Consider the following 23983-nt stretch of genomic DNA (forward strand, 5'->3'; position numbering starts at 1 on the left):
GAAAATAAGTCCAGAATTTGGGGGTGAGGCCCAGTTAAAGGCTGACCTTGGTCACACTGCTGCTAGTCATCGGTGACCGGCTGGTCCAGGGCAGACATGTGGCCCAAACTGGACTCAGCTGAGTCCTCCTCTAAGATTTTCCAAACTGAACCCAAGGAGGGACGTCCAGGCTCCGTGAGTTTTTGATAAAGACAGAGAGTTATAGTTATGCGTCCATCACCCTGTACCACATAGAACGACTCCGTAGAAACGGAGAGAAGACCTGGCCTTTGTCAAATGCGATGTGCAAAGGGCAGATGGAGATGTGGAAAGATGCTCACATCATCGGCCACTGGAGAGCATCCAGCATGGCTGACACCAGAACACTGAGGATTCCCCGGGCGGGGAGACTGGGCGAATAGGTCGTGAGAGGCCGGCCAGCATGGTGGACACCGGAGCGCTGAGAACGTCCCGAACCAGCGAGGATGGGGCGAATCGGTCACTGGAGACCGGCCGGCATGGTGGACGCCGGAGTGCTGAGAACGTCCCGAACCGGCGAGGACGCAGCGACAGGAACCCTTGTCGGTGCTGGCGGGAGTGCACGTGGTGCAGGTCCTGTGGGAAACGCTCTGGTGGTTTTTAAGAAAACTAAACATATTCTTCCCGTGGGATCCGGTATTCACTGTCCTTGGTGTTTACCCAAAGGAGTCGAAGACTTGTGTCCACAGAAAAACCTGCACGCAACCTTTATGGCAGCTTTGTTCATCATTGCCGGAACCTGGACGGGGCTGAGAAGCCCCGGACGATGGTGCACTTGGGCTGCAACGCGCCTCGGCCCTTAATTCATGCAGCGACAGGGACGAATCCTAAGTGCGTTTTGCTGAGCGGAAGAGCCAGCCCCAGAGGCCACACGCTGTGAGTCCATTTATGGGACTCATTTATGGGACATGCTGGAAAAAGCAAAGCCACGGGGGGTGGGTGGGTACCGATCCGCGGTCACCAGGGGCTGGGAGCGGGGTGGCCGCAGAGGTATGTGTGTGGATGGAGCTGCTGCAACAGTTTTCAAGTTCAGACCCACCGCAGGCCACAGCTTTGGGGTCAGTTGGGGACACTCACGTGCCTGCACATCCCTTAGAAACAGGTCTGTGTGGGTGTGACCTGTCAACAACAGAACCACCACACACTCCCCACAACGTGACCTGCCACAACGTAACAGCTACACGCTCCCCACGGGCCTACCGTGTCACTGCCACACGCTCCCCACGGCGTGACCTGCCCATAACGAAACCACCACATGCTCCCCACGGTTGACCCGCCAACAGCATAACGGCCACACGCTCCCCATAGGTGTGCTGTGGAGAAGCCAGGCCAGGAGGGGAGGTCCAAGTGCAGACGCACAGTGGGAATTCCCGCTGGCCTCACGGCATGCTGTGAACGTCACCAACGCAGGAACGACAGGACCTATGCGGTGCGTGGGTGAGCTGGCGCGTCCTGCTTTACCGACAGGAAGCCAGGTCTCAGAGAAGGGACTCGCCCGCTTTCACTGTATGAGTAGCACTTTGGGGGTCTTCCGTGGGGCAACCAGTCATTCCCCAAGAGCTTGGACGCCGGTGCCGCCTCTCACGTGGGTGATCCCGTGGCTAGGAGCTTGGGTGAGGACCAGGATCCACTCATTTGTGTCCTTCAGGACTGGGGCAGGAGAGGGTGGCTCTGGCTGGAGGTGCCAGGGCACTATATCTGGAGCGAAGGCCTGGCTCTTTTGGGGACCCTCAGTCCTTCTCCAAGTGGCACAAGCTGGTGCTGGGGAGGCCCTGGGCCAGGCTGACTGGGCAACACCCTCTCCACCCAGCCTGCTGTTTGGCTGCCTTGGGCTTGCTCCCGGCACCTTGGCCTTGGGGAGGTCAAGCCCCGTATGTGGTGGTGGCTCCTGCAACAGTGGCCACAGGCCCTGGCCAGTGCAGGAGAGGCTCACATACGGCGGGAGGCCAGGGAGCGAGGCTCACGGGGTTGCTGGCTGTCAGCTCTCCGAGAGAAAAGTCCTGTGCCCGGCGGGGCTGAGTTTATTGGAGCCACTGTGGTGAGGGGTCTGGCCTGCAGGGCATGGGGGGCGAGGACGCACACGTGACCGGGACCCAGCACCCCCTTCCCAGGGCAGCTCCCGTCAGCACACGTGACCGGGACCCAGGGCCCCCTTCCCAGGGCAGCTCCCGTCAGCACACGTGACCGGGACCCAGGGCCCCCTTCCCAGGACAGCTCCCGTCAGCACACGTGACCAGGACCCAGGGCCCCCGGCCGGCGCAGCTCCCGTTAGCACAGCTGGACCCCACCATCTCGTCGTCTCCTCGGCTCTTCCTGGGCCTCCAGGCGGATCACCGCACCGTTCATCGCGGGAACTTCCCGAGAGACCCATTAGCTCTTTCACAAAAGCATCCGCAATTTACAACCCAAAACCATTGGAAGCCGTGAGCCCCTCCTCGAGTGGTGTCCACCAGCCTTACACTGTGACGGCTGTGACAGCGTCCTTTCCAGGGCCACAGGCCCCACCTGCGGGAGCTTGCACCGCGGTGATGGGCGACCCGGCTCTGTCTTGCCCACGGGGCTGCCCGGTGGGAACCGGCTGGGTTGGGCAGAGTTTGGGGCAGGTTGACCAAGGAACGGCCGTGGGTCTGTGCAAATAGCCTGAAAGAACTGACAGACGCCCGTCCTGATTTTGGATGAAGACACTGCACGCCCAGTATGAGGGCGTCCTTTTTGTGAATGGAGGGGCGAGCCTGGATGTGCGAGCGTGGTTTCGGGAGTCCGTTTTTTTAGGCTGTTTGCAGTCCTCACCAGAAGCGAGTGTTTCCTGCCCCGGTGGGTACGTTGGCTTGTTCGCACGGCCTGGGAGTTTTGGGGGCAGCTTTTCTCCTGGCAGGGCCTGAGTCGTGACACTCGTCTGGCAGACCCAGGCCTTTCTCTGCAACATCAGAGGGTGTCGCTGTGGACTGGCAGGTCGGTTTTCAGTCCTGGGCCAAGCACCTCTCGCACCTGGAGTCCTTGTGAGTGCCTGTAAGGGGCCTTCGTGTGGCCATGAAGGAAACCAGCTCGACCTGCAGAGGTCACCTTGGGAACCCACAGAGTGGCCACACAGCAGCGGCTGGTAGAAAGGACTTTATTCAGAAATTGGTGCCAGGACAGGAGGGAGCCATGCGGACAGTCACGCTGAAGCCTGAGCCCAGTGCTCCCCTGAGGTCAGTCCTGACCGCTGGAATGTTGATTTGCACTGGGCACTATCTTTGTTAAATACAAAATCTGAAAATGCGGGCGTGGGTCTGCAGAACATAATCCTCATAGAAAAGCCTAAAAAAAGTGAACTGCATTTCGTGGCCAGGACGTCAACTTCCTCTCATGTTGCATCGAACCAGGGCCCGGATGTCTCCGGTGAATTTATGTGGGAAAACACGTCTTGACATTAAAAATGCAGCGATTTGTCACAAGTCACAGTTTTCCTAGAAATGCCACTAGCTGGCTGCTCTAAAGAATGGCTAATTCTAAAACTCAAAAGCACAACCCTGGGTCTTGTGGTGATTGGCACCACGAGAGCCACACTGAGCTGGGGCGGTGCCCGGGGCTCTGGCTGCCCAGCTGCAGAGGCCAGTGTGGATCTGACCGTGCAGGTCTCCCATGGCCCTGGTCGGGGACTCCACACCAGCTGCCCGGGGTCCAAGAACCTGGGCGAGGGCTCGGAGCCATGGAGGCAGCGCACTCCTGTCTCCTCTGGCGAAGCGTGAGTGCGTGGCGAGCTGTGGAGGCAGGGCTGCGGGCGTACATGCATGGCTGCTGGAGGTGGTGGGCAGCGGCGGCCCCTGGGGCACGAGATGGGTGGGGGCACTCTCAGGGACCCCCGCTGCAGAGCCTCTGCCTTGGACCTGCTGTGAGTGTCCCTTCCAGGAAGCAGGGCCTTTGTCTGGGCGCGGCTGCCTCACCAAGGGCTGTTCTAAGCTGGGGGGCTCTGGGCCCTTGGGGAGCAGATCCAGCCCAAGGTGACTGCTCCAGCAGCAGGCCTCGGGCACCTGGGGGTCTGGGCTGGGGAGGAGGGGCACCGGGCAGGGGAGGGGGACGGGGGTTCTGGGGCTGGGTTGTGGAGGGTGAACCTAGGCAAGGTCTCGGACGGGAGGTCTCGGAGCCCCGCGAGCTGTGGTTAGCATGCCACTCAGAGGTCCGCTTTGGTCCTTCGTTGCTCAGCCCACTGAGGCTGGCTCAGAAACCTGCTTAGGGAGGAGCTACTCTGAAGTCTGTTGAGTCGGCGGGGGGCTGTTGCTGTTTTGTGGGGGCGTCGCTGAGAGCTGGGTAAGGGCCACTTATCTGTGTATGAGGCGCAGACAGGCACAAAACTCCTGGAAAGTTGTCTTTCATTTTCATTTTTAAATTTAACTCTTTAATTTTAGCAGAAACACGCAAACCTCCAAGACTCTTGTGCCCGTCCTGGCTCCGTCTGCTGGGAGGAGACCAGCTCTGCCTGTCCCTGTGGGGTCCCCTGAGCCTCCACCTCCCGGTCCAGCTCCCCAGGGCTTGGGGGCAAAGGGGCCTGGATAACGGCCGGGCCTGGGATGTGGCTTCTGCCTCCCGGCCCACCCCCCGCAGTTGGGCTTGGATCTGGAATTCCACACCAGGCCCAAGCTCGGCTACTGGAACGTGGCCTTCATCCTCCGTAGCTTGTCCTGGATCTTCCGTGAGTGCTTCTCGCTGGAGACCTGGTGGAAGTTGGCCCTGCTGTCTGCAGCCAGCGTGGAAATGTCGGCACCGCTGAAGCGGGCAATCCTCTGCTTGAGGTACGACTGGAGCTTGGGGTCGGGGCTGAAGGTGTAGGGGTTCTCCTGGAATGCGTGCACCTGACTCACCACCTTCGCGATGTTCCTTCCGTTGGGGAAAGAAGAGACATTAGTTTGCACAGGGAGGGGCGCAGCTTCCATGCGGAGGGCGTCCCCCCGCGTTCTTAGGCATCATTTGAACTAAACCTTTTCACCGTGTAAACACTGAAGGGTGTTTTCTGTATTTATTGGCGAGGCCGAACCTCACGTCACTGCTCAGACCTTTCCGTGTGTCTAACTGTCCATCCATCCACGCTTCAGTCCACACACGCTTACGGAAACCCCGCAGGGTCAGGCTTGTCCGTGCCAAGCGTCCCAACAGGAGTCAAGCCCAGTCGGCCACAGGGGCTGCAGCTGAGAGGACGAGGCAGGCAAGGAACTCTGCCGCCGTGCGGAGCGTTCACATCTGGGAATCGCCACGGCCGGGGCCAGGGCCGTGTTCCCGGGAGAGCTGGTTGTTGACAGTGACCAGCTGTTATACCATGGGATATAACGGAGACAACTGGCCAGTCAGGAACAGGAGCCTTCACCCGGGCCTGGGAACGGTGGTGCCACAGACGGACGCCCTGTCCTGATTTTGGAGGGAAACACTGCACACCCAGTGTGAGTGACAAAGAAAGGGACGTGCATTACGTCAAAGAAAGGGCAAGCCTGGATGTGCACGTGTGCACACACGCATGCGCATACGCGCGCGCACACACACGCAGATGTGCGCACACGCACACACAGGCACACACACCTGCACACGCGCACACGCGCACACACACGCACACACATGCACACGGACGCCGGGAAGAGCATGCCTGGTTGGTCTCTCAGAGGCACGTGGATGCTGGGACGGGCAGATCTGGAGGCGCTCACATAGGCACGTGGATGCCATGAAGGGCAAGTGCCAGTTTTGGCTTGTTTTCTTTCCTGATTGTGCATCACCTTATGTTTTGTTTTTTATTTTGAGACAGAGTCTCGCTCTGTCACCCAGGCTGGAGTGCAGTGGCATGATCTCTACTCACTGCAAGCTCCGCCCCCCGGGTTCACTTATTCAAAAAACTCCACCCGTTGAGTAGCTGGGATTACAGATGCCAGCTACCACACCTGGCTAATTTTTTGTATTTTTAGTAGACACAGGGTTTCACCATGTTGGCCAGGCTGGTCTTGAACTCCTGACCTCAGGTGATCTGTCCTTGGTCTCCCAAAGTGTTAGGGTTATAGGCGTGAGCCACCACGCCCGGCCTACCTAGGGTTACAGGCGTGAGCCACCATGCCCAGCCTACATATGATTACAGGCGTGAGCCACCGTGCCCTGGTACAGGGGTGAGCCGCTGCGCCCGGCCCGGCCTACCTAGGGTTATAGGCGTGAGCCACCCAGCCCAGCCTACCTTAAGTCTTTAACTTCTCTTTTGCTGACTTGGGTTTTCTGATCTCTTACAATGAGCATACACTTACGGCATACTGTAAATGTTGTTTTTTGATTGGTGTCTGTCTAAGAAGGGGACCTTCACTTGTCAGGTTGGGGATCCATGGGCACCTGGTGCACTGGGCATTGCTCCCCAAGTGGGGCCATCTACCGTGGAGGAGGGTGGAGCTGCCCTGGCCTGAGCAGCCTCCACCTGACCGTGTGTGGACAACGGCGGGCGAGGAGAAGAGACGGGCCGGTGGGAGATTGTGTCTTGAGGGAGAGGGTGAGGCTTGGGGCTGTGGGCGCCTGAAGGCCACTGGACACAGGCCTGGGCCTCCGAGGAGAGGCTGGCCCATGTCCGTTACCACGTGGAAGAGCCTGCGTGGCCTGGGGCGTGAGCCCTGTGGGTCGTGGTGGTGGGTTTTACTGCCAGCCCCAGTCTGCGCCTCCCAGGTGGTTGGTCCCAGGTGCTGGGCAGGTGGACGGCAGGACCACAGGCTGAGGAGGGATCCTGGGTCCCACATGCACGTCTCTAGGGAGAGGGGTCTGGGGGGGGCAGGGACACCGTGTGGCACCCAGGGTCAGGGCAGGTTGCTGCCGGGCAGCCTCTGCTGCAGAGACCCTCAGGGTGGGGTGGGAAGTGTGCCTGGGTCGCAACGCAGGGGTCCCAAGAGACCACGGGGAGTGTTTTGGGGCCATGGACCGCAAGAGTGCAGGAAATCTCCAAATTTGCAGAGAAGGAGGTTATCCTGGGTAGAGGGAGGTCTGAGGCTGTGAGTGCCAAGTGAGGGGCAAGGTACCCGGGCTTCTGAAAAACAGGGATAGGAAGAGAGGTGCCACCTGAGCCTGCCCGACCTGGGCATGCGCCCACCTGAGCCTGCCCCACCTGGGCGTGTGCCCACCTGATCCCCTCCTCACCTGAGCAGGTGCCCACCTGAGCCCCTCCTCACCTGGGCGTGTGCCCACCTGCTCCTCACCTGAGCTTGCTCCACCTGTGGGCCCCGTTGGTCATGGTGAAGCCACCTGTCTCCAGCTGCTGGATGTGCATGGCCAGGAGGTGGGCCGAGGGCAGGGTGGGCTGTGCCCGGAAGCGCCGCCCTTCCATCAGACACAGGCTGTCGCTCTTCAGGAAGACCTGGTGGTCCAGCCGGGGCGTGGGCCGGGGAGAGACAGGGCGTGGTCAGAGCAGGAGCCTCGCCGGGGCCAGTGCAGCCCAACCAGTCCCAGCTGGTCCTGCGTTCTCCACACTCGGGGTCTGCCCGGCTCTCTGAATTAGCTTCCAGTCCCGAATGTGCCTGGATGGTTGGACTTGGCTCACACCTGCAGGGTCTTAAGCTTGCATGGCCCTGACGGCCGCTGGGAGGCTTTGCGCCTCCTGCCACTGAAATGGTGAGTCCCTGTCTTTGCTACTGAAATGGTGAGTCCCTGTCTTTGCTACTGAAATGGTGAGTCCCTGTCTTTGCTCTCTGCTGGACTCCAGCAAAGTGCCAGGTGACCCAGCTACCCAGCTTCCCTAAATGAGACCCTGGCCAGTGCAGGCCCCGCTCTGTGTGTCCAGCAAGGACAGGCAGGAGCCGTCCCACCCACGGACAGCTGTGGCTGGGGCCTGAGGCCGAGCTCTGAGACCCAGGACGGGACAGGCTCTGGCTGCTCTGGGTCTTGTCTGTGTCATTTTGGGGGATGCCCCCTCACTTCCAGCGGCGCTTCCTTGTTCATTATCTCACGAGGCCACCCCCGCCGTCCTGGGGGAGATCCAGGTTGGTCAAGCTCAGGCCCCAGCCACAGACCTCAGTGCTGTCCTCTGGGCACCTGTGCTCTGTGGGAGGAACTCAGGCCAGCAGGGCCCCGTGACTGAGCAGGGGGGACACCTTTGCACAGGTGGCAGCAGAGGCCCCGCTGGGAGATGACTCCTGGGCCTCAGTGAGGCCACCCTGGCTGGGCCACCTGCACACACTCAGTGGTGCCTGCGTCTGGGTGCGGCAGACTCTGCAGAGCAGGTTGTTTAGGAGGGGGCCTTGGTGCACGAAGGCCGCAGGCCATGTAAAGTGCTGGTACCTCCACGGCTTTCAGCTCCTCCATGACCTCTGCTATCTTTGCAGGCAGAATTCTCCAGGCCTGAAATGGAAGCACAGGTGAGACTCCTGTGGCCGCGCGGGTGCCCACCCCCGCCTCGGGGCCCGAGGGGGACGCACGGGGGACTGCCTCACGGCCAGGTGCTCCAGCCCGCTCAGGATCTGCATGGCTGTCGCGAAGTTTCTCTGCTCATAGCAAGATTTTGCAATCAGCAAAAATTTGGACAGCAAGTTGACCTGCAGCTGCAATGAGAAAATGACACATTCAGCGTCTTCTGGTTTAAGATGAACAAAGGGAATATTTGAGAACCTGTTAAAATCACCCAGCGCCAAGACACAAGAGCGTGTGCTGCATCACATGTGTGGAAAGGAAGCGGCTGTGTGGACGCAAGTGAGCGGTGGCTGTGGCCGTGGAGGGGCTGGGCTGGCAGGATGGGGTGGGCATGACTTGAAACAAAACAAAATAAAAGCAATGCCTGATACATGGAAAGATTTGAAAAGAAGTCCACCCTCCCTTCTCAAGAGCAAGATTGTGCCAGGACGCACCTCCCCAGGCAGCTTCAGGACTGGAAAAGGCGTCCCCACCCAGGGAGAGGCCACTGTCATGTCCACAGGCAGATGGGGAGCCACAGGCAGCTCCTTGCCCACCCCCTCAACCCTCCACGCTGCGCCCGTGGCAGGAGTGTTTGGGTGCAGTCCCTGGGGGGTGCCTGAGTGCCCCCCTCCTCCGGGGCTCTGGCCCGGCTTTGGTCCTGGCGGTGATGACCTGGCTGGCTTTGGTGGGAACAATCATGGGTGGTGAATGCCCCACCCAGCAGGATTCGTATTCTGAGCTGTCCCAAGGGGCTGCGTTCTCGGATCTACTTCTAGGGCTTCAAGATTCTGGAGAACTCAGCTGACCCCTCCTGTTGGAGCCGCCTGTTCCTGAGGAATCACCTTGGCCTGGGCCGTCCATTAGTGGAAACCAAGGCTACAGAGTCCAGCTGGATGCCGTCCCCTGGCTCGACTCCTTTTTTCTTTGAGACGGAGTCTCGCTCTGTCGCCAGGCTGGAGTGCAATGGTGCGATCTCGGCTCAGTGCAGCCTCCGCCTCCTGGGTTCAAGCGATTCTCCTGCCTCAGCCTCCCAAGTAGCTGGGACTACAGGCGCCCGCCACCACGCCTGGCTAATTTTTGTATATTTAATAGAGACAGGGTTTCCCCATGTTGGTCAGGCTGGTGTGGAACTCCTGACCTTGTGATCTTCCTGCCTTAGCCTCCCAAAGTGCTGAGATTACAGGCGTGATAATTTTTGTATTTTTATTAGAGATGGGGTTTCACCATGTTGGCCAGGCTGGTCTTGAACTCCTGACCTTGTGATCCACCCACTTCAGCCTCCCAGAGTGCTGGGGTTACAGGCGTAAGCCACCGTGCCTGCCCCTGGGCTTGACTCTCGTCTGCAGGGACCCTGTGCAGATGAAGACGGCCTGAGATGATCCTGGGTTCGCCCCGACTGTGGCCCCAGCTCTCCTGCCCGAGTGCCTTGAGAGGGGCTTGAGAAGTGTTTACCGGATACACTTTCTACGCTGACGTCTCAGTCTGTCTCTTCATCGGTTTAAGTAGATGCAAAGTGTGTAATTTTGAGATAAAACTGTTTCACTACCCTTTTTTATTTTTGTCTTAACCTTTTGATTTTTAATTTTAAGAAGCATGTAGAGGATTTGCCCTTGTAGCCTTTTGTAAGTGCGCAGGTCAGCCGTGTTAACTACGTCCACATTGAGCAACAGATCTCTGTGACGTTCCATCTTCCCAAACAGAAACTCGGTCCCCGTTCAGCACGAGCTCCCCACACCCACTCCCCACCCCCGGCGCCTGCCCTGCTGCTTCGTCTCCGGGAATCCGGCACCTCCAGGCGCCTCGTGTACGTGGAGCCGTTCGGTGTCCGGGCTCCATGACTGGCTCATTTCTCTGAGCCCGAGTCCCTCGAGGGTCCTCTCCCTGCCGCAGGTGTCAGAATTTCCTTCCTGTTAAGGCCAAGTAAACTCTCAAGATACGAAGAGGCCACATTTTCTTTATCGGTTCTTCCCTCCATGGACGTGGGGGTGCCTCCACCTCTTGGCGATGGTGTTGCATACTTTTAAACAAATCTGAAGAAACCAAAGTCCTGTTTTGCTTTCAAACTCTCCAATCTTAGTTTTTATTTTTTTGAGATAGGGTCTCGCACCGTCGCCTGGGCTGCCGTGGTGTGACCTCAGCCCACTGCACCCTCCACCTCTGGGGCTCCGGTGATCCTCCCACCTCAGCCTCCCGAGGAGCTGGGATTCTAGGTGTGTGCCACCAGCCTGGACACTTTTTTATATTTTCAGTGGAGATGGGGTTTCACTGTGTTGTCCAGGCTGGTCTCAACTCCTGGGCTCGAGCGATCTGCCCTCCTCAGCCTCCCAAAGGGCTGGGGTTACAGGCAGCAGCCGCCGGGCCGGCCTGCATTTTCTTAAGGTGAGAAATTTTACGCTGTTTTTTCCTGCGCTTCTGTCTCCACCTCGCCTCCCTCCGGACGTCGTCTAAACGGAGCCACCGAGACACTGTCTGAACGGAAACACTGATCCCCCGTTATTCTAAGGTGAGAAATTTTACTCCGTGTCTTCTTGCCCTTGTCTCCACCTCGCCTCCTCCAGGCTTCGTCAGAATCCCCGAGTGCTGTGATTGACCTCTGCTGCCCTCTGCTCAGATTCTGTATTTTAACTATTTTCTGGGGTCCTGAATTGACAAATGTGACACTCAGTGTCCTGAACGCTCCGGATTGGATACACACACGCCAAGACATCGTGTATCTGACACTCGTTAGATGGATGAGTGTGGTCTCACACGAGTGGGTCTCCGGCGAGGTCTGTCTGCTCCCACGTGGAGCTGAGGGGTCTGGCCCTGAGTGATCCGCTGCCCTTTGTTAACGGGATGCTGCAGGAGTGCCGAAATGTCCGCCACGGGCCGCAGCCCTGTGTGAGCCTGCATCAACTCCCTGCCCATTCCTCAAGAGACCTGGACACGGGCACGTGACCAGGCGAGCGGCCATCCTGGAGACCCTCAGGCAGGGCCCCCGAAGGCTCGAGGTGGTCTCAGGTTGGGAGGGGTGGTCCTCCACCCGCTGGGGCAGCTCGGGGTGAGGGAGCGCCCAGGACGCTGCTGGTTGGCCAGGTGTCGGCCAGCTGTCCTTGTGCTCATCCTCACGAAGCCCAGCCACGCGGGCCGTGTGTGAAGGCTCTGGTTTAGGGAAATCACATTTTGATGTCCCTCATGGTACTGGGAAAACCGTGGATCAGAGCAAACGGGCAGCCAGGCTCTCTGTTCCCATGTCCCGCGCTGGTGTGCCCTGGCAATAAGTCCCCAAAGCTGGAAAATTCTCCCCAAGGGAGGAGAGAAGGAGGCGCCTCTGCTTTCCTTTACAGGCCCCAGAGTTGCCTGTGGCGTTGGTGGGGGGGCGTGAAGGAATAACAGGAAGGGAAGCTCTGTCTACCGTGGAGGTGGCTTTGCCGCCTGGCAGGGAGGTACTGCACCTTGGTGGACTGCGAGCAGCTCCTGGTTCCCCCAGAGCCTTCGGCCCACTCTGGGACGGCAGCAGGGACAGCAGTGATGGGGTTCATGGCCGGGAGTCCTGTTCCTTGGGCCCAAGTTTGCTTTCAGAGAGCTCCGACCTAGGAGGGGGTGGGTGTCCACCCATGGGCCGAGGCTGCCTCTTCCCTGCTGTGGGGGAGGGGTCCTGTCATCTTGAGTCTTCCCCAGCCCACGACAGCCAAGCCCCAGCTGAGCTCAGGTGTGAGGAGATCAGAGGCCTCTGTCATAGGGTGTCTGTCCGCTGGGTGAAGGCATCCGCTGGGTGAAGGTGCAGACCCCTGGGGCTGGGGGACTCTGACCTCCTGAGAACCTGTGGACCCTGATGCCTCCTGGGCAGGTGGGCCCCGTGAGGGATGAGCTGGTCAAGGCAGGTGACTCTCGGGGCCGCACAGGGCCCTGCCTGACAGCAGGTGGGGCAGGTCGGGTGAGGAGCCCTCAGTCCAGCCCAAGGCCCACAGGACCTAGAAGAGGCCGAGACTGGGCCCTGGCGCTGGAGCTTGACCTTGACCTTGGTCAGACCACGGAGCTGATTTGTTCCACAGACTGAGAATCCACAATGACCTTTGGGCCGGGAGGAGCCCAGGGTGGTGTCACAAACACCAGCCCAGGGGCCAGGCTCAGGCACAGAGGGGTGGGGCCCTGGGGTGGGCATGGGGTGCTGTGGCGGAGCCCAGTGCTGGGGGTGGTGCACGAGGGACCTGTGTGGTGAGCACAGGTAGGGGTGGTAGGAGTGGTGGGTGCAGCTTGCCCTGGGTCTCCAGGTGGCCCACAGCGGAGGATCACCCACCACTGAGGGGAGCCATCTGTGGCTGCAGATGGGGACATGGCTGGAGACGTGGCTGGGCACGTGGAGATGTGGCTGTGGGCGTGGCCGGGCACGTGGAGATGTGGCTGTGGACGTGGCTGGGCACGTGGAGATGTGGCTGTGGGCATGGCCGGGCACGTGGAGATGTGGCTGTGGGCATGGCCGGGCACGTGGAGATGTGGCTGTGGACGTGGCTGGGCACGTGGAGATGTGGCTGTGGACGTGACTCTGGACGTGGGAGGCATTGCTGGGGGAGAGCTGGGAGTGCAGCTGACCCCCCTGCCCCCTGTGCCCTGCTCCCCTCAGCCTTGGGTCCGGTGTGGCTCCGAGGGACATGGAGTTGGGTTCACTGCATTGGGAAAGGGTTCAGGCCATGGCCTTACAGGAGGCACTGCCACCCCCGGGCAGGTGGGCCCCACACCCCGTGTTGGCCTCGGAACTATAGGGTGCCCACCTTGGAGGTGTGGCTGGTCACAATCTCTGCAGCCACCCAGGTGCTGACATCATCTGCGTTTCTTAGAAGCTGTAACAGATACTTGTCCTGAACGTAATTGGGCAGAAATAAGCTGCAGGTTTTGGCCGAAAGAGACTCAGAAGAGCTGGCTCTGGAAGAGAAATGTGGCCCCTGTCACCCCAGGAGATGTGCAGGTGGCCCTGCCTGGCCCCGGGCTGCTGGTGCGGAGTGGGCTGGGGTCGGGCCACGAGGCTGCTCCGACGGGCAGACACCGCTCTCTCGCATCTCCAGAGACAACAGCCATCTCCTGCTGGTCAGGAGCGCCCATGACACTCTTACAGGGAGCCCCCGAGACCCTCCACCGCCGCTCCCAGCCGAGGGCCCCGGACGCTCACTTGGGGATGGCGGTGCTCTTGTCCATGACGCCCAGGGCCCGTGAGTTCAGGAAGTGGACCGGGTGGCACTTTTGAAACAACTCCTGCCCAGACCATGGAAACGAGGTTCAGGCTTCCATCCCTTAGGGCCTTGTGGCCAAGGCAGGGTCCCAGGGAGCCAGGGAGGGTGGGGGTTTTCTGGGGGCCATCTCTGCAATCCCAGGTTCAATGCCCACCCAACAGTCCACGGGGTCCACCACAGGCCTCCCCACGTGCTTGGCCCCCAGGGGCTCATGGCATCCAGGGCAGCCCTCATGACAGCAGGTGGATCACTAGGTTGGCATCACTGCTACGTGATGTGGGGTCCCGGGATGGCAGGGACCTGGGAAGAGGCCACCTGAGGACTGGCTGTGGCGGTGGCAGAGATGCTGGGCAGGGCCCTGGCAGCTGGGTGGGGCACAAGGAACTGGGTTGGTCCAGCTCTGGCAGAGGGACTGAGGGGAGAGACTCAGCACCCCACATAGCCCTCAGGGCGTCCTCTAGTGCCTGTGAGGCCAGAGTGCTGGGCAGAGGCAGGACAAGCCCCAGCGGGCAGTGGTCTGGAGAGGAGGACTCACAGCTGCCTGAACCTGTGCACCTGGCCGCCACCCCCAACCTGTGCACTCGGCAGCTGCCCCTTCTCTGCCCGTCTGTTCCTCTGGGAAGCAGCTGCTGAGGGCCCTGTGGGCGCTGAGTGTCTCTGGGGCCCCGACTCGCAGGTGGCCGGGGCACAGGTCCTCGTCCTCCTCACCTGCTGTAGCAGCGTGAGCTGGCTGAAGAGCTGATGAGTGCTGTACTCGGTCAGGAAGTACGGCCCCTTCTCGCTGGTCTTGGCGCAGGGGCCGTAGAAGTCCTCGAGGAAGCAGGGCTTGGGCAGGGCCGCGGCGATGGTGTAGGGACGCTCCTTGTGCGGTGGCAGCACCAGCCCGTTGCCTCGGGGCAGCCTCCAAGGGAAGCTCTGCAGGGCAGGCCAGGCACTGAGGGGCCCAAGCTCCGTGTCCCCTCCAGGTCAGGGGTCCAGGGAGGCAGGGCAGGGTGAGGACCAGGTCAGGTCCAAGTCCAGGACTCCTCAGACTGGCCCAGCCAGAGACAGACAGCAGCCTGCCCACCCATAGCTGTGCTGGCACAAGGATGCCTGTCCTGGTCACTTCAGCAGGTCCCCCAGGGGCAGGATGCTGAGGGTTAATGGAAAGGGCATTTATCTCCCCACAATGGCTTCTTCCACCTTAGTCTCTGGCCTGAGGGTCAGAAGGTTGGGGTCAGTGAGTCACAGCAGGACCCTCCTCACCTGAGCACCTGGGACAGGGCAGGAGGTGCCAGCCCAGCAGGGCTGCCTGCGACCGGGAACATGGAGGGTATATGTGAATGTGCACGTGTGGGTATGAGGCTGCATGCATGTATGTGTGGATGTGTGAGGGTGCACGCGTGTGTGCATGTCTGGATTGTGTGAACATGCATGTGGATGTGTGAAGGTGTGTGTTTGTGGATTGTGTGAGTGCACGCAGGTGTGCCCGTGTGGATGTGTGTGATGTGCACAGGTATGTATTTGCACACAGGTGTATGTGCACACGTCTATATGTATGCATGTATATGGGTGTGCCCATGTGCACGTGTGTGTGTATGTGTGGACTGTGTGAGTGCATGTGTGTGCATGTGGATGTGTGAAGGTGCGTGTGTGTGTGTGTATTGTGTGAGTGCACGCAGGTGTGCCCGTGTGGGTGTGAGATGTGCACAGGTATGTATGTGCACACAGGTGTATGTGCACACATCTGTATGTATGCATGTATGTGGGTGTGCCCATGTGCACGTGTGTGTGCGCGCATGCACCAGCTGTGCCCTTGAGGCTGAGCTCAGGGAGCCACATCCGCCTGTCCACGGAGGCCCTCCCCTGAGAAAGGACCCCACCTTCCTGGAGATGCCGTCCTCTGAGAGCCTCTTACAGAGGGCGTTGAAGGGTCTGGCATCCTCCTCGGCCTCCCTGGGGTTCTCCAGGTCGGTGCTGCGAGGGCTGCCCTCGGCCCGCCGGTCCATGCCCACCTCCAGGAGGCCCAGCAGGTGCTTGGCAGAGCCGTCCAGGGGTAGGATCTAGGCAGAAGCACGGTGGGGGGGTCACTGCCACCTTCTGGAGGAGGGCGGCACCTCCGCTGTGGGAGCCCAGGGTGCACCTGCCCAGCGTGGCACCACGGTCACCTTGGAGGAGATGAAGTCCTCCAGCTTCCCCAGCAGCCCGCTGTTCCGAGTGAAGTCCACGGTGTAGCAGTCCTCCACCCAGGCCTGCAGGACGCAGAGGCTCCGCCTGTAGATCTTGGTGAAGGTCGAGGTGGGGTCCTGGTGGGCCCTGGAGACGCGGGGGAGCTGTTGAGCTGCCAGGATGTGGGAGTCGGGGGCAGAGGCCCAGGGGCTGCGTGAGGTTCTCCCGGAGAGGCAGTGTGGGACCAGGCTCCATGAGTGCAGGGGGCTTAGGGGGCTGGGCATCTTCTGTGGGTCCCTCCCCCGAGGCGGGAGCTGGCTGGCTGATGGCCTAAGGTGCCCAGCCTGGGCATATGGGGGCAAGGGGGTGCATGGCATGTCCTGAGGGGGCATCAGGTCAGCCCAGAGAGAGGCAGAGCCCCTCCCCCCTTGGCCCACCACCCCTCTCCTGACGCCAGCTGCTGGCCATGGGTCCAGAGGGAGGCTGGGGGCCAGCAGGACCCTCTGCTTGGTGCTCCCCCTTCCCCCCAGCTGACCTTCTGGCTCTCACTGCCTGCCCACCTGCCCTCCGCTTTCCTCTCGGGCCAGCAGGAAGAGACCCCGACTCCCCCAGGTCCCCTCCCAGAGCTCCCAGGTGCCCAGGCCACCGCTCTCCTGCCCCAGCTGCTTTCTCAGCATCCGTGTGTGTCCCCACCTCCAGCCAGACCTCCAGCCAGGCTTCCCTGGCCCCTCACCCCTTTGGGTCGGCAGGGGCCACCTCATTCTTCATGGGGGCTAAACCAGGCCCATGGGCGCCCACCCTGCCCCAGGAGCGCGGTACCTGGTCAGCGTGCTGTTGATGCGGTCGAGGAGGAAGTGCAGGAAGTCCTGGGGTGTGCAGAAGTAGCGGAAGGTGTAGAGGAACTGCTGCACGTAGCCCTCCAGGAAGGCGTCGCTGTGGGACAGGACGGGGTGGCAGTGAGGCAGCCGGGTGGCCTCACCCCAAGGCTCGGCTAGTGTTCTGGGGGTGTGATGGCGTGTGTGTGTGCGTTCTCTTTGTGTATCACTGTCAGGAGAATCCCCGGAGAAATTAAAGGGGGGACATGGATAACAATTCCCAACTACTTCCAGCATCAGGGCCTTTTTTTTTTTGGGCAGACTTTTCGCTCGTTGCCCAGGCTGGAGTGCGGTGGTGCGATCTCGGCTCACGACAGCCTCCTCCTCCCGGGTTCAAGCAATTCTTGCCTCAGCCTCCCAAGTAGCTGGGACTACAGGCACCCGCCACCACGCCCGGCTAATTTTTGTATTTCAGTAGAGACGGGGTTTCACCATGTTTCCCAGGTTGGTCTCAAACTCCTGACCTCAGGTGATCCACCTGCCTTGGCCTCCCAAAGTGCTGGGATGACAGGCGTGAGCCACCGCGCCCGGCTGAACCACCAGGGCCTTTCTGAACGCGGCCTGTGCGGGACTTTGGTGTCTCCACTTGCAGGACCCGTTAGCTCTGGAAGCTGAGGGAGCCGGTGCCTCGGGACTGGGCGCAACGCTGCACGCTCAGAGGTTCTGGCTCTTCCCTGGGTGAAACTGGGTCACCCTCAGGAGACACTGGCCAGGGCCCTGCATGTGGGTCTGGGACTGTCCTGGGAGCCCAACGGCCACGGTCAGGAAGCCGAGGTCCAGCAAGGCCGCCTCCCACACTGGAGGAGTCTCAGGCAGGAGACGGCGTGGCCCTGGAACAAGGGGCCTGGTCACCTGCTCACCTGGGGGCCGAGGACACAGGTGGCCACAGCTCATGCCAGGCCCTACACAGCTCCAGCCCCAGGCTGCCCTGCAAAGGTGATGCCCACCAGGTCCACAGAGCAGAGAAGCCCCTCGTGACCACATGCACGGTCAGGAGACGCTCCTTTCATGGAAGCACAGTGCTCACACTTACACCGTGCAAACCACAAACTCCACAACCAGACACGCACACCACACACGTGCACACAAGCCACACAGAGCTCCACAACCAGACACGCACACCACACACCACACTCCACTCCACACCACACACCACACACACCACACTACACACCACACACACACCACACTACACCCCACACCACACACACACCACACTGTACCCCACACCCCACACCACACACCACACACACACACCACACTACACCCCACACCACACACCACACACACATCACACTCCACACCACACACACACCACACTACACCCCACACCACACATACGTGCACACACACCACATATACCTCATGCCACACACCACACACACACCACACTATACCCCACACCGCACACCTCACACACACATTACCTATACCAAGACCCCACACCACACACACACATCACACTATACCCCACACCACACACCACACACACACACTATACCCCACACCGCACACCACACACACACTACACTATACCCCACACCACACACACACACGCACCACACTATACCCCACACTGCACACCACACACACACACTATACCCCACACCGCACACCACACACTATACCCCACACCACACACACACGCAACACTATACCCCACACCGCACACCACACACACACACTATACCACACACCGCACACCACACACACACACACTATACCACACACCGCACACCACACACACACACACTATACTCCACACCACACACCACACACACACCATCTGCACTATACCCCACACCGCACACACACACACCACACTATACCCCACACCATACACACACACACCACACTATACCCCACACCACACTGCACACACACTATACCCCACACCACACACCACACACACTCCACCACACCGCACCACACACACACACACTATACCCCACACTGCACACCACACACACACCACACTACCCCACACCACAGATCACACACGTGCACACACACTATACCCCATACCGTCCCTGCAGCCAGTGTGCACACGAAGCGGGGGCTGCTGTATCACCCAGCCTCGCTCGTCCCTGGAGCTCATGACCCCGGTGTTCTGACCCGGTGAGTTGGATGGAGTCCAGGCCACATTGCTGAGCTGCCCGTGTGTGTGATTTTTGGAAGCCGTTCCGTGAGTTAATTATGTAGGGCGGGTTCCCCAGCACCTCCAGGGACCACCAGGCGCACCCTGAGACCCGGTGCCCAGGTCCACAGGCGGCGGAGGCCACTCTGGCCTGGGGCTCTGCAAAGCTGCCGGCGGCATCTAGTGCACGTTGGCCTAAACCCTAAACCCCGATTAAACATTTTTCTAAACTAAAAAGTGCGAACAGCCTAGCTGAGGGGCAAGGGCATGCTCCCCACCTCTCTTCAGCACCCAGGGCTACGTCTCCCTTTCGGGGTGAGCTTTTCTCCCGACGCACCTGGAGTACAGGTAGGCCATGAGCCCCAGCGGCGTGCCGGCCTGCAGGATTCGGGCCTTCTGCCGGCCGCCCGGGTGCTTGTTGACGTTGTAGAAGATGAGTGAGGAGGACTCGTCCAGGGGGCTGAAGTCCAGCGTGTCGCAGGGCGCGGCCGCGATGTTCACGATCACCGGGAGGGCGCAGGGCTCTAGGCCCCAGCGCTCCGCGTATAGGACCTGCCGGGCGGGACACAGGCACTCGGTCGCTCCGCCCCTCGCCCCAGGGCTTCCTGCCGTTGGACCCTCAAATCAGGGCCCCTTTTATGATTTCACACGGACAGATTTGCCGCGTCCGACAGCGGGAGGCCCGGAGGCCCGTCTGAAGCTGCTGCCGCCCGGAGCAGAGCGGGGCCCGGAGCCCACTTGCCTGCAGATACTTCTTGACCAAGCTGAGGAACTGCACCCTGGATTTCATTTCTTCCAGCTGCCCTTTCAGCTTGGACAGCATGGTCTTGACGTCGGACCCTGTGGGCACAGCAGAGTGGGCGGGGGCCGGGCTGCCTGCAGCCGGGGTCTCGGACCTGTGCCCACGCGGGCTTTACCTTTGTTCCTCTTTTCCTTCTGTAAGAGTTTCTGGTAGAACTTGAGGGTCTTGCGGTAGTTTCTTTTCTCCATCATGAGCTGCTGTTCCAGCTCCTGGGGACGAAACACAGCGCTTAAGCCCCAGGCAGCCCCAACACACGTCAGCCACATCCAGGGCCAGGCCCTACCCCACTGGGGCCTCCCTGGCCTTGGAGACCAGCTGCAGGATAGGGTCCCATGGAGACAGAGGCCCACCCAGCCAGCGAGGCCAGCCCCAGCCTGGGCAGTGTATTCTGCGGGACCCTCGGCAGTCCCCAGGCTCACAGGGCAGTGCCCAGTTGGGGCCGGCTGCCCCCCGTGTCCCTCACTCACAGGCGCTTGTGGGGGATGCTCAGGGGACTGCCGTGTGACCACCAGCTTGGGCCCTCAGGGGAACCAGACCCCACCCAAATCAGCACCAGGCCCTCCTGCCCAAGCAGGCAGGGCGGTGCCACCTCTGGACACCCAAGTGCATGTTGCGGGCTGGGTTGGGGGCGGGGGGTGGCAGTATGACCTCCCAAGCGTGCATCCCGTGTGTCTTCAGGTGTCTGCCTTTTTACTTTTTAATTTAACTTAATTTTTTAAATTTTTTTTGAGACACAGTCTCGCTCTGTCGCCCAGGCTGGAGTGCAGTGGTGTGATCTCGGCTCACTGCAAGCTCCGCCTCCCGGGTTCACGCCATTCTCCTGTCTCAGCCTCCCAAGTAGCTGGGACTTACAGGCGCCCGCCACCACGCCCGGCTAATTTTTTTTTTTTTTTGTATTTTTTAGTAGAGACGGGGTTTCACTGTGTTAGCCAGGATGGTCTCGATCTCCTGACCTCGTGATCCGGAGACGGAGTTTTTTTCTTGTTGCCCAGGTTGGAGTGCAGTGACGCGATCTCAGTTCACCGAAACCTCTGCCTCCCAGGTTCAATTGATTCTCCTGCCTCAGCCTCCCGAATAGCAGGGATTACAGGCACCCATCACCACGCCTGGGTAATTTTGTATTTTCAGTAGAGATGAGGTTTCTCCACGTCAGGATGGTCTCAAACTCCCGACCTCAGGTGATCCACCCGCCTCAGCGCCCCAGAGTGCCAGGATTACAGGCGTGAGCCACCGCGCCCAGCCGTTTTTAATTTTTATTGACTTTTTAATTTAATTTTTTTTTTTTTTTGAGACGAGGTCTTGCTCTGTCACTCAGGCTGGAGTGCAGTGGCCTGATTCGCTCTGTTGCCCAGGTGGGAGTGCAACCTCCAACTCCCTGGGTTCAAGCAATTCTCCCATCTCAGCCTCCCAAAGTGCTGGGATTACAGGCATGAGCCACTGCACCAGCCTTGCCTTTCTTTTAAACTTAAGCCCAACGACACGGATTCCAGCTGTCCTGTGCACACGAGCCCCTGAAAACCTCCTCCGGGAACCCACTGGCTGCGCAGTGCGGTGTGTTGGGCAGTGGCCGCAGGGTTGGCCCCGGCCCTTGGCTGCTCTGTAGTGTGAGCGTGAGCATGAGCGTGTGAGTGTGAGCGTGAGCGTGAGCGCACGCCTGGGGTGCTTCTCCTGAACGTGCCCAGAGTCTGAGTTATTGCCTAGAAGGTGGAGCCGGGGACCTCATCCCCAGGGCTGTCTCTGGGAGGGAAGCAGCACTGAGGCCAGGCGACAGGTCCTGACTGCAGGAGCCGGGGGCAAGGGCTGCCGGGCTCTGCTTCACGCACAGACACCAGCTGGGGCTGAGCCTCTTGGGACGGGACTACATTCAGGGAGAGGGCGCCCCGTTGTCCCAGGATGCCTCCCACGCCTGGCCAGGCAGCCCCTCATCTGAGCACTCCTGTCTTGCGGGACAGGCACACGGGTGTAGAGGCTGGAGGAGGGGTGCCCTGAGGATGGGCTGCCAGGTCAGTGACCCCCGAGACTGCCCTTCCCTCCAGGGGCACAGAGGCAGATACAGCCTCCTCCTGCACCCATGGGGCTTGGCCCATTACTGAGGAGGGTGGTGATTCTGGTGGTGCGGGGTCTGGGAAGCCTTGGGGGTCCATGGGAGCTGGGCCTTGAGCAGCAGGTCTTCAGGGGGACTGTGAGGTGCCACGGGGCAGGGGCACCTGGCTGGGGGCAGAGGCGAGAGGCGCGGCAGCCCTTGGCCCACAGCCTCCTGTGAGGGGTTCAGGAGGCGACCGCCCCGAGGGGCTCATCCGTGAACCCATCCACCAGGCTTCCTTTTGTGAAATGCAGTTGGCTGAGATCCACCCCCTCCGCCTCGCCAGCCGCCAGTGATCTGCTCTGTTGATAGTGTTAATTTTTGAATGTTTTTTGCAAAATAAAAAAATGCAGGCGACATTTCTGTGTAACTACTTGAGTCCGCTCTATCTGGCGGTTCATGGAGACGGGGTCCCTGTGCTGTCTTCTCCCATGCACGGGTTCAGCGACGGCAGTGGGGGTGCCACGGAGGGCCAGGCTCCCGGCTACGGCGGTGTGGGCCGTGGTCCCAGCTGCGTAAAGACCAGGCCCTCTGCAGGACCTCGGCCACTAAGCCAGGTTCCCCAAGCCCTCTGGATCCTGCTGCCGCCCAGCCAAGTGCAACCCCGCCTCCCACACTGGGATGCAGGCTGCCTGTGGCTGCCTAAAGTGCAGTGAAATTAAAGTATCAGGTCCTCGGTCACGTGAGCCATGTTTCCAGAGCTCAGTAGCCACACATGGCTGTTGGCTACCCTGTGGACAGCATCTAGAACATTCCATCATCAAGGAAGGGACCTGCTGGGCTGGGCAGGTCGAGGTTGGTAAACGCAGGTATCCCCACGGAGCTGTGTTCCGCTGCCGGGGCACCTGGTCCTGGCTTCTGAGGATGGTGGTGGCCACGTCCCCCATGGCCTGCAGCACAGGGCCTTCGTCCGGGCCCCGGAGGTCACCCGTGCCAGGCTCCATCTGGCCCCCTCACCCCCGTCCATTTGCAGAGAGGCTGATGTCGAGAAAATCTCCCGGGAAAGGTCTGTGTACCCCGAGGCATCCGAGAACCCGGAGGTGGGTGCCTGCGAGCCCGGATGCCCACCCGGCTGGAGTGCAGCTCACGCAGACTCGTCTCGGGGCGGCACCTCCACAGCCTCCGTTCACAGTCAGACTCGACGTCCGTTAGGGGCGTCCCTCATGTGGGAACCACAGGCAGACTCCTTGAGAAGGACGGTCTTGACTGATTTTAATAAATCTACGGGAACTAAGATCTACATCACACACAGGGCGGTGAGGAGGGAAACACGAGGCCAGGCTTCACCAGTGCAGACAGATGGGGGAGGAACCCACACCAGTGCTGTTCACCCCGACTCTGGGAGACACGGATGCCGTTTCCACAGCCCCAGGGCACACGGCTGGCGCTGGCAGGTGGGGGTCAGCGCTGAAAGGAGGAAACGCCCACCCACTAGCTGCTCCGGCCGCCCCAGCGAATGGCCCTGGCTGCACTGTGCGCGTTCCAGGCTGCAGACGTGAAAATCTGTCTCCAGCTTGTTTTTGCCCTTGCTGTGTTTCTGAGCCTCCTGTTTTGAAACAGACACAGTAGTTCCTCCAAGAGAAACGTGAGGCTGTGGCCACGGGCTGGACGCTGTGCATTTGGGGGCCGAGTCCTCCTCAGGACACCATGCACTTGGGGCCGAGTCCTCCCTGCTGGACACTGGGCGTTCAGGGTTCTGAGTGCTCCTCAGGACGCTGGGCATTTGGGGGCCGAGTGCTCCCTGCTGGACTCCGTGAGTTTTGTGGCCAACTGCTCCCTGGGGGACGCCGTGCGTTTGGGGCCAGGTCGTTTGGTGTCTGCTGTGCAGGCCGCCCTTTCTCTTCCCAGCCCCAGGGGAGGCCTGTGTCCTCGAAGCCCCCGCAGGCCCTGTGTGGGGTGTCCGAGGTGCAGAGGCTGTAGCACCATGTGGGTCTTTCACGTGGCCCAGAAGCTGAATAAAGTGAACGCTTCACAGAACTTAACCCCCGTCCCCTCACCTGCCCTGAAGAGACGCCGGCTCATGTTCTGGACCGAGTCATAGAGTGGAGGCTGGGAGGCGGCAGGAGAGGAGCAAGTAGGAGCCCCAGGAAGGGCTCTGATGCCCAGAGGCTGGGGGAGGCTTCCCACTGCGGCTCGGGGGTCGAGGCTGATGGTGGTGGGAGAGGTTCCTGGAGCTGATGGCCGCTGGGCCCCTCCTGTCACCTACCCTGGAGTCCTGGGGCTCTGGGTCACCGGCCCTGCCTTGAGTCCAGAGCTCTGCGGGCCTCTCCTGCACCCAGGACTCCCCGGTCTAAGACCTCCCTGCTGGCCAGGGAGGAGTTGCAGCTGCTTCTGACCCAG

General features: G+C 60.5%; 1 protein-coding gene across 1 annotated transcript in view; it reads right to left on the reverse strand.

Annotated features, from left to right (window-relative positions):
- Positions 1-3113: 3113 nt before the first annotated feature.
- KNDC1 (kinase non-catalytic C-lobe domain containing 1) overlaps positions 3114-23983 on the reverse strand; it is a 63465-nt gene continuing 42595 nt past the window's right edge. Inside the window, exons 20-32 of the mRNA XM_031651963.1 lie at positions 19676-19769; positions 19501-19598; positions 19096-19310; positions 16566-16679; positions 15746-15893; positions 15461-15640; positions 14307-14513; positions 13538-13620; positions 13143-13293; positions 8418-8540; positions 8281-8340; positions 7203-7360; positions 3114-4875 (exon numbers count right to left, since the gene is read on the reverse strand). Of these exons, the coding sequence (XP_031507823.1) occupies positions 4644-4875; positions 7203-7360; positions 8281-8340; positions 8418-8540; positions 13143-13293; positions 13538-13620; positions 14307-14513; positions 15461-15640; positions 15746-15893; positions 16566-16679; positions 19096-19310; positions 19501-19598; positions 19676-19769 (1863 nt within the window). The 3' untranslated portion in view covers positions 3114-4643. The remainder of the gene's footprint in view (positions 4876-7202; positions 7361-8280; positions 8341-8417; positions 8541-13142; positions 13294-13537; positions 13621-14306; positions 14514-15460; positions 15641-15745; positions 15894-16565; positions 16680-19095; positions 19311-19500; positions 19599-19675; positions 19770-23983) is intronic.

This window comes from Papio anubis, chromosome 11, assembly GCF_008728515.1.
Source record: "Papio anubis isolate 15944 chromosome 11, Panubis1.0, whole genome shotgun sequence".
In the NCBI taxonomy this organism is placed as follows: domain Eukaryota; kingdom Metazoa; phylum Chordata; class Mammalia; order Primates; family Cercopithecidae; genus Papio; species Papio anubis.